This window comes from Odocoileus virginianus, chromosome 32, assembly GCF_023699985.2.
Source record: "Odocoileus virginianus isolate 20LAN1187 ecotype Illinois chromosome 32, Ovbor_1.2, whole genome shotgun sequence".
NCBI lineage: Eukaryota > Metazoa > Chordata > Mammalia > Artiodactyla > Cervidae > Odocoileus > Odocoileus virginianus.
In genome coordinates this window covers 30,119,044-30,133,059 of record NC_069705.1, presented here as the reverse complement: position 1 = coordinate 30,133,059, position 14,016 = coordinate 30,119,044, and the positions used below count along the sequence as shown (strand labels likewise).

The 14,016-nt window shown below is 37.6% G+C and overlaps 1 protein-coding gene across 7 annotated transcripts in view; it reads left to right on the top strand.

Moving 5' to 3' along the window:
• Nucleotides 1-14,016, top strand: part of TENM3 (teneurin transmembrane protein 3) — a 991,614-nt gene that overhangs the window by 813,952 nt on the left and 163,646 nt on the right. The window contains exon 1 of one of the 7 annotated variants that reach the window (XM_070460108.1): nt 9,565-9,654. The exons of the other annotated variants lie outside the window; for them this stretch is intronic. Within the exon in view, the coding sequence (XP_070316209.1) occupies nt 9,608-9,654 (47 nt within the window). The 5' untranslated portion in view covers nt 9,565-9,607. Of the gene's footprint in view, nt 1-9,564; nt 9,655-14,016 lie in introns of those variants that run through there. 7 annotated transcript variants of the gene reach the window in all.

Sequence of the window (14,016 nt, the reverse complement as noted above, 5' to 3'; positions counted from 1 at the left end):
GTTGAAGGAGACCTCATTCTAAAGTGTGAGATAAAAATTCATAGATGACTTCTAAGACAAGTGAAAGTGAAGCATAATTTTTAAATGTGAGATTACTACTAACCAGTTGTAATGCCGTAGCCTCAACTAGGTTGTTTAGCAGGCATCATGCCAATGATTAAAATGAGAAAGTAGGCTGTGGAATAATTATAGCTTTAAAATTTTGACTCTTAGGAGGCCTTATTGATATATATTTAAAGATCTAGTAGATACATAAACACAGTTTAGCATCATGAAACAAACACGAGCTTTGCAGTCAGACCTTATTTTTAATCCTAGATCCATTATTTAAACTAACTATATAATAATCTATAAATTATTTAAATCCGAGGCCAGTTTCCAATGCAATAATAATATCACCTCAAAAATCTTGTATTAAATGGAATAATGTAAGCAAAGCCCCTAGAACATGATAGGTGCTTCATAAATGCTTTTTAATTTGACCAGATAATAACAACCATTGCATAGGATAAGATAACCTAATTGGTTAAGCGTTGAGCAAGTATCTTTTATCATTAAATAGCTCTCTTCTCTCCAGAAACGAGAAACATATGTTTTAACTGGAGTATTTACGTCTGATTTATCTTTATGTGTGAGGTAGTCTAAGCCTAAACCATAGTTTTACCAGAATAAAATCTCTTAGTGTTTTTCACTATTCCTGTCATTCAGCAAAAAGAAGGTACATTTATGCAGATAGGAACCCCAAGCCTGTTCATTTTGTTCTTGAGAAGAAAAAAGAAATCTTCAAATTATGATGAAAGGCAACTATTCATATCCCTGAAACATTTAATTAACTAAAGTAATAAATGTTTGGAATGAATCCATAAAAACCTTGATAGTTGCATTGTCTTCACATCAGTCAGAAGTGAGACCCCAGTTGTGTTTTAAAGCTTTTAAAGCTTTAGGTATCTTTTGAGTATGATGAAGTTACTGTACAATAGAGTAGGAGTGTTATTTTGTTTAACTGAGGTGAACCAGTTTTTTTTAATAGCAATTAAGATACCAAGAAAGTACGCATTAATCATTTGCTAAAGGCCTTAAATGACTTTTTGAAAGCATAATTCCCTCCAATTGCAAATACTGTGTACTCTGATAATGTCTGGTTTTGGATAACCAGCAATCTGTATAAAATATTCATATATGATAACCTTAATTTCCACGGTACCTAGGGAAATGAATTCTTAATTACTTCTAACACGTTTCTAGTCGCTTCTCTGAGCGTGATCAAAGTAAAAGGTCAACTGTGCTGTTACTCTGGTCACAGCTAATGACTGTGATTTTGTCATTACCTTTTTTCTGTATTTGACCTATTCATTGTAAGGTGCCTCTCTTCTTCCTCAGCAACTGGTTTTGGAAGTTTTTTTAAAAAATTCTTTTACATTTCACTGAGATTGTCTGTGAAAATATGTTTCAGTCCTCTTTCCTTGATTGCGAGAGTATGTACCTGTGTGTGTCATCTCTACTTAGCATCATCACGTCATGTTGATTTTATCTTTTTCTAGAATACATTGTCCAATTTTAAAACTATTTTTTCTCTCTAAAATTTCATCCTCTGGTTTCACCACCAATGAGCAATACCCTGTCAAAGACAATTACTTTTCTTTTCCTGTGTTTCTTCATTTTGCCTTGACTTACTTTTGCCTATTTTATTTCTTTCTCCTCTCATTTCCAGCCTGAGTCTGTGTCCTATCACCCCATTCTCAGAATGCTTTCTTTTTAGCCCATAAGATTAAAATCTTGAATATACAGTTAGCCAAATAAGTTTAATACATTCTATTTGGTAACCCCTCTGATTCTGCTGTGCCCTTCTTTATAAGTTCTTAGTATCTCACCTCATATTCTGAGCCACTTAAAATACTGCTAACCTAGGAATTCTCTGGCAGTCCAGTGGTTAAAACTCCACACTCCCAGCACAGGGGCTCGGGTTCAATCCCTGTTTGGGGAACTAGGATCCTACATGCTGCATAATGCAGCCCTAAAAAAAAAAGTAGATTTTATAATACACACAGAGTGGGGATTTTATGAAGTTTAAATTATATAACGTTTTCTCTACACACTTTCAATAGGTCCTCAATAAGCTTTACATCTAACACTCAACACTCTTTGGACTGGTCGCTTTCTGTTCTGTTTTATTAAATTACTTCTTGCTCACCATCACACATCTGATTGACGAGGATACCTTCCATATCCCTTAAAACCCTGGAATGCTTTTACTCTTCATCAGCTTACATCAACACCTGAAATTCTTACTTTCCTAGATCACACTTCCTTCTCAAATTTATAGAAAGAGCTTTGCTGAACAATTTTAAGGCATCAATAATTAAATGAATTAATAATTAAATAGATTAAATCTTGTTCAAATAGCACATAGGAATTTTAAGATCTCCTTTTTCATTTCTATTTTAATTTTAATATATTTAGTATGTAATAACTCCCAATAGTAGTGTAATTGATATCTTAAAACATGTAGGAAAATATGCATTGTAGATTTGGGTCTTTGATATTATGGCTACACAATTAAAAACAGCTAAAATGTAACAAAGACTAGTAAGCTATTTTAGCCATTTTGATAATAGTTTTAAAAATTGTGCATATTTAATCCAGTTCTTCAGTTCTTAATGCTCCCAAGCAAACTCTGCAGCATGATTTGTCACTTGATTATAGACATGTTTAAGTTAAAACAAGTCATAGTAAAAATATTTTTCTTCCTATTGTAGCTTTATTTATTTTTTACAAATGTGATTATACTTAAAATTTGCATTGTATGTCTCTCACTTATTTAAAACTGAAAAGTAAATGTAAGACAGTAAAAAGTTCACTAAAATACATTTCCTGCAAATCACCTTAATACTATCCAGAATTTTGCCTCCCAGGTTTCAAAGATCAATTAACACATAATGCTTTATTTGCCAAGTACATGTTTGTGTATTCAGTATGATTATAGATGATACAAGGGCAGTTGCCAAAATGTACAGTTATCAATACATTCATATTGCAATTTTTTTGTAAAATATTATAAAACAATTTTTTGTCTCAGTCCTGTTTTTGTAAACCACTAATAGCTCATATTAATTCAGGTAATAGCAATGAAATGTATCTTGTTTATAAGCTTTTCATTTAAGACATTTTTCTTGTTGGGATCACCTCCTAGTGTGAAAGTTGTCCAAAGATAATAGCACATCAATTCAAAAGTGTAATAGATTTGAGACCACAACATGCTATCAGCATGAAGTAGTTTATCAGTCTCACTAACTCACTGTCACAGCTAGAATCATTACATATTTGTTCTTTTGTTTTCAGGTCAAAATATGTGATTTACATTCTAATGCTGATTTCTCATGTGGCGGATGTTTAATTTTCTTATTTAAAATATTTTTAAAATGCATACCACAATTAATTTAAAGGTAATAAAAGAACAGGCATTTTAATTAGTAGGAGTCTAAAATATTTCCTTTTTTGCACAATATATTACTTAATATAAAATATTTTCAATTGTTTATAGTGGTAATACCTTTACATCAGAAGCAAAATAATCAATCTATTTTGAACAAGCTCTATCCAGTTCTTAGAAAATTTGCCCACACACCCATATGCATCACCTTTTCTAGACTCATTCTATTTAGAAATTAGCAGAAATCAATTTTTTAAATTCATTTGGCGGCACTGGGTTCTTTGGTTGTGGCATGCAAACTCTGATTTGCAGCAGGTGGGATCTGGTTCCCTGACCAGGCATCAAACCCGGGCCCTCTGCCTCGGAAGCACAAAGCCTCCAAAATTAGCAAAATGCAAATTAGTATCAAAATGCAAATTAGTATCAAAATTAGTATCAAAATGCAAAGTGAAAAATATTGAGGTTTATCATTGACTCTAGGTAAATTTTGTTTTTTCTCAACTGTTTCACCGTTTCATCAATCCTTGAGCCAACCAAAAAGATATTCAGTTTTAATATCCCATTTGATAATTTTTTATTCTTAGTTTTACCTTTTGGCAAGTGCTGCTTCAGCAGAGTGGTTGCTGAAGACGTTAATTAAACACTAGTTCTCCAAATACTTTTTACTTTCCTCCTACTAGTTAAGTAACTCTTCACTGATTCTCTTACTCTCACCCTTGAAAGCATGTTCTAAAATAATATCTAGGGGATGAAAGAAAAAACTTCATCTGTAATAATGAGGATTCAGTGTAGGATTTCTTTTTTCGAATGTACTAGAATTCTGCTCCCTCTGAACCTCAGTGAGAGAATTTTTTTTTTTCATTATGTAGTTTTCATGGTTCAGACGCTCCTAGTGCTGGAACCTTTCGTCAGGATGTGTGTGATAGTGCACACGCCATGGTCAGTGCTGGGACAGTCACCCAGTTGTCACTACTTTGTCCTAAGCTGCTTCAGAGGGGAAAAGTCAGGGAGAACTAACGTTCTACAGGAAAATACTCATTTTGTTTCTTTTGCCTCACAGTGACAGATGTGTAAGGAGGCAAGGAGGTTAGATTTGTGTGTGTGTGTGTGTGTGTGTGTGTGTGTGTGTGTGTGTGTGTGTATCCAGTGCTTTAAAAATGTTTAGAATTGGCTTTTCCAGAAGTATTTCCTAATAGAAAGAAAATGAGTAGAGATAACTCTTTCTTTTAATTCAGGTAATACATGGAAGCAAAATATTTAGAGGAAAAAGGAGAATATATAAAGACTATTCTAGCCAGAAAGGTTAAGAGTGGAGAAATAGCATTATCTGCATGAACAAAAAGTAGTGAAACCTTTTGGGAAGTTGTAAATACCCAAGATGGATTATCAGGTGGCCTTCTACATGACTCACAAATCCAAGTATTAAGTTCAATGAAAAAAGGAAAGAACTCTCTAAAAAAAGAGGTCCTAATGGAATAAGGTGGTTTGTTGGTGAATATCTGATAAGCTCATAGAAATATAGATACTCTGGGAAACAAAGAAGAACCAAGATGGAATGGACTCCAGTGTCTCATTTAGAGATAAGTAAGAGTCAATAAACGTGGTAGACATTTAAAGTGGCAATGAAATTAGAAAGAATGCAGGAACCAGTTTCTTAACAAATAGGTGAAATTGAAGGGGAAGAACAATAAAGGAAGGTGTTATTGCAAGTAAAGAATAAAGAGTGAGATAACAATACGGTGAAAAATGGTTAAGCCTTTGGATCCTGCGGTCGGATGGATCAAGCCTCATGTCCTACAAATTCCATTTGCTCTAAACTACTTGCAGAGAGCTAGCAGCAGTGACTGTTTAAGCAAGAGTCTTTGGGTTGATTTTCTGTTTTGTTACACAACCTGGATGGGAGTTTTGAAGCTAAACCCAAGCTAAGAAACTAACACACCAGTTCCTTTACTACAGTGGTTCTCCAAAGTATGGTCCCTGGATCAGCAGCATGAGCTGTTGGTATTCCACCCCAGACCTTCCAAGGGAACAAGCCTTCCAAGGGATTCTGTTGCAAGCTAAAGTTTGAGAACCACTGCTTTAACATATTTAATAGTCTCAAAGCACATTCTGCTCCTGTTGGTGGCCTCACCCTTGACTATGTAAATTCTCAAGGTTCTACCAAAACCTGTGAGTCCAAAATCAATCTAATGGAAGGCTCCATGAGAAAGATAGGTGACTGCAGAATACTCTATGCAGTCTTATGCAGATGTTAGTGTGGGTGGGCTTCTCCCTGAAAATTCATAGCAGCTTCTACAGTCTCTTAGTTCTGGAATCTTCACAGAACTGCTGAGTGCCATCATCCTCAACTGATGGAGATTCCTTCCAAACAGTTAGGGATTTAAGAACAGTAAGTAATTCCCCAGGTGTCTCTGGGTATCTATTGAGCATCAGTTGCTGAAAGGTAAGTAAAACTAACAGGAACCCAGCCTTGAATAGAGATAGCTAATTTTCTACATGGACTTGCTTTCTTTAGGTTTCTGTTTGATAGCTTCCCCCCAAAATTTATATTTGCTTGGATCATTATCCTGAAGCCCATCACTTCAGCAAACTGCTTTTTTAGGTCTTTTAATCAGTCACAAACACATTGCTAAAAATATATTTATCAGATAATCCAGTTGGCCTTAAGATCGAAAAATCAGAATTTGATAGTGAAAATGCTCAATAATGAAGCACAGGTTTTAAGGTTCAAAGTTCTTAGATAATAGTTCATATCACTTTTCAGTTTTATCATTTCTTATATACTGACAAATATTTGGGGCTCTTTTAACTCCTGCAATGTTTAATATATATACTCTCCATGATAGACCACAAGTAATTAAGTCAGGGTAATTGGCAATATGGAAGACAACACACAATAATTAATTTTTTTATATTTTGAAAAAAATTTTTAAGTATTTTATCTTAAGATGAATTCCAGGGAAACCATCCATTGTTTCAGCTTTATCAGGTGACTAAAACTATCTGAACTCAGTAGTTAATTTTAGCCTTCATATCTTACCAGGTAAATTTAATCCACAAGTGTGGGATTCATTTGCTTTAAATCTGAAAATGTCATTTCGGAAGAGTCGTTTGAAGTTGAGGCAATCTTATGAGACCTTTAATAAGCCTCTTAAATCTAGAAAGTTATATTTTGCCAGAAGGAAAAAGAACCTGTACCTTCAAATTTCCTGAGCTCTTAAGTGAGAACTTTGGATTCTGAAAAGGTTGTAAATTTGGCCAAATAGAGCCAATCTTTCTTCTTACCAGCGCATTGTCTTTGAAATCAGCATCCAATTTGAAGCAAGCAATCTATATTCTGGGTAAGTTTTTTTTTATTGATTTGCCTAGAAACATAAAAAGCAAGGCATCAAGACATTTAAACAGTTCACATTTAGCTTGATGTAAATTACTCTCTCTGTTCAACAGAGACTGTAAGAAGAGGAAGGAGAGTATCAATAATTCCTGTGCAATACAGCCTTTCTTCCCGTTAGATGGAACAGGCTTTGGACAATAGGAATGTTTCTCCAGGTGCCTGTATCTCACCAGTGAAGGTCTCAGCTGTGCCTTAAGGGACTTAAGCTGAGCACTGACTATTATTCTCTTTTTCATTCTGATCATTGGCTTTGTTTGCTCATCTCTCAAAAGGTTTTTAACACTGTATAAAACATTGAAAGGGGAGGGAAAAACTCTTTTTCTATGAAGATAACCAATTATGGAGTTAATCTATTAAAATTTCATCCAGTGGTTACACACTTTCTTGTTGACTTTTATCTTGCATCCCAGTGGTCCATTGAGGAAATCATTCACACAGCTTTAAATGATACTGTAACACATTTTTCTGGGGTGCTTCTCTCCATCTGGTGCCTATAGTTTCCATCTTACTAAGCCATGTTCTTTGATTTTAGAGGAACATCATGATTATATTAACCTCCTGAACAAAAGACTGGTTTTAACCTGTTTATTTCCTGGTGACGCTTGTACAATTAGAATTTAATTATACCCTATAACTTGTTCAATTTTGTACATGATGTTAGGATCTTATAAAATGAGCGCTGAATGAATTGATATTACATATAACATAATATAGAAAGGCATATTTAAAATAACTCAAAAAGCCCTATTATGTCTCCACTAAAAATTTTAATGATAGTTAAGTTTTTTCAGAGTAATTACTTTGAAAGACTAACTCCATCAAAAGTGAAGAGTTAGCAAGGAACAAAGCGTACCTGCTGAGAGATTGAGTAAAAGAGCAAAATAAATGACTGGAAGCAGTTGTAAATGGCCTGAGGTTAGGGCAGATAGACATTATGAGTGGGCATATAGAGGTAATTGTATTAACTACTATAAATGTATTGTGAGGGTTCAGTATTAAAAACATGGCATTTCACTTGAGAGTAGAAGAAAATTTGAAATGAAAATGTTACTTGTGCCCGTTCTTGGCTTTGGCCAAACAAATTAAAATGAGGACATTGAGCTGTAAGAACTCAGAAGAACTGCTCCACCCTGGCAAAGAAGCAAATGAATGAAATGGAGAATAAAAGCAAGGGAAAATGCTGTGAAGGAAAGAGTGCAAGATTCTCTGACAGTTGAATGCTAGTGGGAGGAGGGGGCAGGCAGAAGAGAAGAGTCATTGAAAATTAACTCTGCATCTGTCAGGTAGACGTCAAGGACAGAGGAACCAGAAGTGGCAAAAAGGTGAGAATGGGGACAGCGAGAAAGACAAGGCGGTTCAGCCTCTGCCCTGACTAATTTTCTCAATTTTTATTTTGTATTGGAGTATAGTTAATTGACAATATTGTGTTCATTTCAGGTATACAGTAAAGCGATTCAATTATACATATACCTGTATCTATTCTTTTTCATATTCTTTTCCCAGAAAAGCTATTACAGTGTACTGAGCAGCTCTCTGGTCCTTACTGACGGTCTCTTGTATATATAGTTCTGTGTGTGCATTAATCCCAACCTCCTTATTTATCCCTCCCCGCCCCACCTTTCCCCTTTGTAACCCTAAGTTTGTTTTCTAAGTCTGTGAGTCTTTTCCTGTTTTGTCAATAAGCTCATTTGTATCCTTTTATAGATAGTAATATTTAATTTGTGACATGTCCCAGGACAAGACCCATCACAGCATCAGAAATTAGAAGCTAGAACCGAAGGCAGAAAGCTGAAATGAAAAGGTTGGTCTGAAGGCAGATCAACAAAGAAACAGATCTTTCAACTTCAGAAGAAAAACAAGCAGCTATTAATTGTGCATAATACCGGGTGATCCTCCCCACGTATGTTTTCGCTGCTCCTCGGCCTCACAATTAATGATACCACTCGATTCCACGGTGCTTGTCTGTTTGTTGTTCTTAATAGAATCCCCCTCAAGATTCCAAAGCCACAAAGCAACGTTAATGTTCGGTGACCTTCTGTACCGGCTGTCTTTGGGGCTTTGAAATTGATTTTCCTCATCCCAGTCTCTGATAGTCTCTCTTCAAGTGTGCATCCCGAGTTCATCACCAGAGTGAAAACGGTGGCGCAAATAGCAGAGGACCTGGAGGCAGGCACCACGCCGGGCATCATTAGAAACATCAGAAAAAAACCAGCCGGCTCTGCGGTGCCCTGTCTCACAGAGAGGCTGCCGCTGCAGCGTCTGCTTTATTGCCGAGTACAATGGGGAACATTCTCCCCAGATCCGCTGGTTTCATTCCCAAATATGGGCTGAGAGGGAAACCGCATCTCTCCCTTTATTCTCCAAATCTCGTATGGATGCCGGGTCAGAAGCATATGCTTTTGATAGTAATTTTTGCAGAATTTCTGATATGTGAGAAGCATATTCCCCAGGCTGTATGACCTGGCAGAGTGTCACAGGGTGGGAAAGACTGTCATGACATACACAGGAGTAAGCACCTTAAAATTAGGTGATAGAATTTTCTGGAAACTCCTTATGTGCTTTTCATGTAGCTGCATTCCAGTTTCCCCTTTACCTGTTCATTTCTTAGGTATTTGTGGAGCTCCAGACGTAAACTAAGCATTGTGTTCGACCTTGAAACAGTTTTTTTAAAAGTCCTGGGCTTAAAGTCACAAAATCCGCTTGTCAGTGTTCTGTGTTTTCTGTATTGCAGTGGAAAGGACACTGCTGACTTTGGAAAGACGGCATCCTGTCTGAACCTAAAAATGGACAGATTCCTACCAAATCTGAAACCAAATGTTCTCTATAGAAAGTATGTTGACACAGAACTTTTCTACTAGTCTAGTTAATGTCTAAGAGATTTTTGCATGTGTGTTTTAACCTGTTTTGAAGCCTTAAAGATTCCTAAAGGAATCATCCTCGCATGAACAATGCCATTTGTAAATGCTTTCAAAATGCATCAATTTAAGCAGTCTTTACAAATTCTTTCTGTACTTACATACTAAGAAGCCATCCAAAACTATTGAAGACCTGTAATTCTAGAATAAAATTCATGGGCAATTTTATTTCTCTTTCAATGTTTTTATAATGTTTCTTTATTTACTATGCAAATCTCCAAGGTACTAATTGGAGGATCCCCTGACATAGAAAGTCATTTACACAGAGAAAGAGGAAATGCACTTCTGAGGTTTAAAGACAGTGTCAATAAATACATAAAAATTCTATTTTCTCTTGCAGAAACAAAAGTAACCTTATGTATTAAATAACTTAGAAACTCCTTGAAAGTTAAGAGTCTTCAGTTCCACTCACATTGATAAGCAATATATTTTTGAGTAATATATCTTTGTTTTCAACAATGTCTCAAAGTTACATTTTACTCTAAGAAAAATAATAATTTCATAGTGACTCAAGCCTAGTTCTTGAAAGAATTCTTTTCCAGGATCAGCAGAGCAGGTGGACATCAGGTACTGATACCACAAATTTTAGAAACTGAAGCAAAGGTGTCTAATTTGAGGTCAACATGTGTCTAACACTTTGTCTTGATCCACGTTTTCCATGTTAAAGGCTCAGAGTCAAATCCCATTTCCTGTTCAGAAATAACCCAACCACTCGAAATAAACCTTTAACACATTTTCCAGGTTGAGGTTTGCGATAATTTCCAACTTTTATTTATTTTTTATCATTTGTTTATTAGCCGTGAATCTTTGTCCCAGGTACTTTTTTCTGAGACTCACTTTCCATCTTGGCACAATAGTCACCATTTTCTTTATCTCACGATATCTGTTGAGCAACAAGTCTGTGCCAAGAACTTTGCAAGTCCTGAAAAGACAAGGGCGAATGAGACTTTGTGGAGTTTACGTTCTAACCAGAGAAGACAGACTGCCGACTTACGCCATGGACATACCATTTGTATCCATCCACATTCGTATGCCAGATAAATGACCTTTTTTTTTAATATCTCTGTCTGTATTTTACTTGAAACTCTCAACCCTAGGAGCTTCCCTCGGGTAATTTGGGTCTTTCCCCCACACCCGACCCCTGACTTGATGCTGTGAGCCCAGCAAGCTGCCCCTCAGGCTTTGAGTCTTCACCCAGATGCCGGTCTTCTGTCTGTCCCCTCAGCATCAGTCACCGTGTGACTGCTGTGGCGGCCTGCATCCCTGTCTGCATGGCCTCTTTGCAGTGACAGCAACACCCTCTCTCTTTTTTCTGCTGCTCTGGAAGCCACAGAAGTCATTCTGCTTCCCACAAATGGCGCTGAGCTGCAGGGATCCCAGGAGGTTCTCTTCAGTGTGTGTTGAACACTTAACCTGGTGCTGGATGTAAACATGTCATGGACATTACTCATTTAATCCTCATAAGATGCCTTCATAATAGGTCATGTTTTATTGCCGTTTTATAGGTGATAAAACTAACACACAGAGAATTTGAGCAATTTAGAAACATTATCCAGCTAATTATAGGTGAAGTCTGGATTTGAACCCAGGCATGGGCTTCCCTGGTGGTTCAGATGGTAAAGAATCTGCCTACAGTGCAGGAGACCTGAGTTCGATCCCTGGGTCAGGAAGATCCCCTGGAGAAGGGAATGGCAACCCAGTCCAGTATTCTTGCCTAGGAAATCTCATGGACAGAGGAGCCTGGTGGGCTACAGTCCATGGGGTATCAGGGAGTTGGACACAACTGAGCTACTGACACATTCACCTTCAGTCTGGCTCCAGAGCCCATGTTCTTAATGATTAGGCTAAATATCAATATGGTAGCAGGTGCCAAAACACTGCTTCCAACATACCGTTTAATTCAGGTTGTAAACTTCAAAGTTTGCTTTATAAAGTAGTTCTCTGGGGGAAAATGGACCTCATAATATGGTCATTAGTATAATTTATAAAAGTAGTTACTTGTCATCTGCATGTGTTCTAATTTTGTGGTTGACAAAGCCTTTTTAGACGCATTAACTTCTTTACAGCTTTGTAAGGTAAGTAAATCATTAGCTTCATTTTACACATGAAAACAGGATCCTAAATTTAGGAAATGTTAGATCAGAAACTTAAGCCTAGCTCTTCTGATTTCTAATCTAGAATTCTTTCCACTATACCTGTGAGGCAAATTTTCATGACTTTTACCATATCTGTACATCAGCTACACAGTTATTCACTTAATAATTTTTCTGGAAATGGGTTCTTTGTAACATAAATCCCTGGTCAGCCTTGCCTAAGCAATAATATGTTGTTTCTTCTTTCATTTCTCAACACTTAAATTGTGCTGATTGTTGTTGCTGTTTCGTCACTAAGCCCTGTCCCATTCTTTTGCACCCCCATGGGCTGTTGCCCACCAGGCTCCTCTGTCCAAAGGATTTCCCAGGCAAGAATACTTGAGTGGGTCGTCATTTCCTTCTCTAGGGCTCTTCCTGACCCAGGGATCCAACCCATGTCTCCTGCATTGGCAGGTGGATTCTTTACCACCAGGGTACCTGGGAAGCCCTATATTGTGCTTACTGTATCCAGGTACTTTACAGTAAGAACGTTAACTCATTTAAGCCTAATAACAACTCTTGATAGATACTATTCTTGTTTTCCATACTGAGAAACCAAAACACAGAGAGAGGTTAAATACCTTCCCCGAGGACACAAACCTAGTGTAGTAAACCAGGATTTGAACCTGAGCAATCTACCTTCTAGGTTCTGTTCTTTAACCCCTTGTTCATGCTGAGTCGCTTCAGTCGTGTCCGACTCTGTATGCACCTGGCTCCTCTGTCCATGGGATTCTCCAGGCCAGAATACTGGAGTGGGTTGCCATGCCTCCTCCAGGGGAATCTTCCTGACCCAGGGATCGAACCCCTGTCTCTTTTGTTTGCAGCCTTGGCAGGCAGATTCTTTACCACTTTAGTGCCACCTGGGAAGCCCCTTTAACCCCCTTAACTTGTTTGGTATATTCAGTCTATATTCTAATAGCCATTAAAACAAATTCATTTGTATTACAATTTAAAATATTCAACTGTATCCCATCTAAAATCACCCTTTGCATCCAGGCTGTTTTGTACCATGGTGGAATATTCCAGATTATTTCCTATAGTGCATATGAAAGAGAGCAGAGTCTGTTGACCTCACTGGACATATTCTTAGGGAAAATAATAGAGAAGGTTAAGACACAAAGTAAAAACACAGTAAGATACTCACATACTATGAAATTTCAAACATGATGCTTTTTTCTCAATTTGAGGACATTTAATGTGGCTCAGAGGTTAAGCTTCTGCCTGCAATGCGGGAGACCCGGGTTCAATCCCTGGGTTGGGAAGATCCCCTGGAGAAGGAAATGGCAACCCACTCCAGTACTCTTGCCTGGAGAATCCCATGGACGGAGGAGCCTGGTGGGCTACAGTCCACGGGGTCGCAAAGAGTCAGACACGACTGAGTGACTTAACTAACTAACTAATATTCATAGGAATCTGAAAACTAGTCATCTTTTGTAAAGAATTCCCAGTCACTCCTTTCATGTGATCACTCAATTTCTGCTTAGACATTTTCAAAGTAAGAGAGCAGAGAACTTTCAGAGGCAATTTGCCCCACTTTCATTCAGCTCTAATCATCAGGGAATCTTTCTGTGTGTGTCTGTGTGTCCTCAACCGCTCAGTCGTGTCCGACTCTTTGCAAGCCTGTGGACTCTAGCCCTCCAGGCTCCTCTGTCCGTGGGATTTTTCAGACAAAAATACTGAAGTGGGTTGCTGTTTCCTACTCCAGGGATCGAACCCGAATCTCTTGCATCTCCTGCATTGGCAGGCAGATTCTTTACCATTGCACCACCTGGAAAGTTGATCTAAAAACTTGCTTCACTAGCCTCGTCATTCATTGAGGCTGATTTTAGAAAGTGTTCTGTGTTTCCTTCCTTTTCTCCATCCCTTACCCCAGCAAACTTAACTTTGCTAGTTATGTTTGACGTAAGCAAAAGATAAGATTGGTTTGCCTCCCTTGAAAACTGGCCAACCACCTGTGGCCAAGCTTAGCAGTACTCGATGTGGGTGGTGGGAGGTGGGGGATAGGTGAGAATTTTCCAAGCACGCCCAGGAAAGAAAGCAGCATGTTCCACGTGATCGTGCGTGCTTGTGTATGTAGGCGTACATATCCTCACATGGAGCACGGCCACATGCAGCTATAAAGTCATGTCAGTGCTTTCCTTCAGC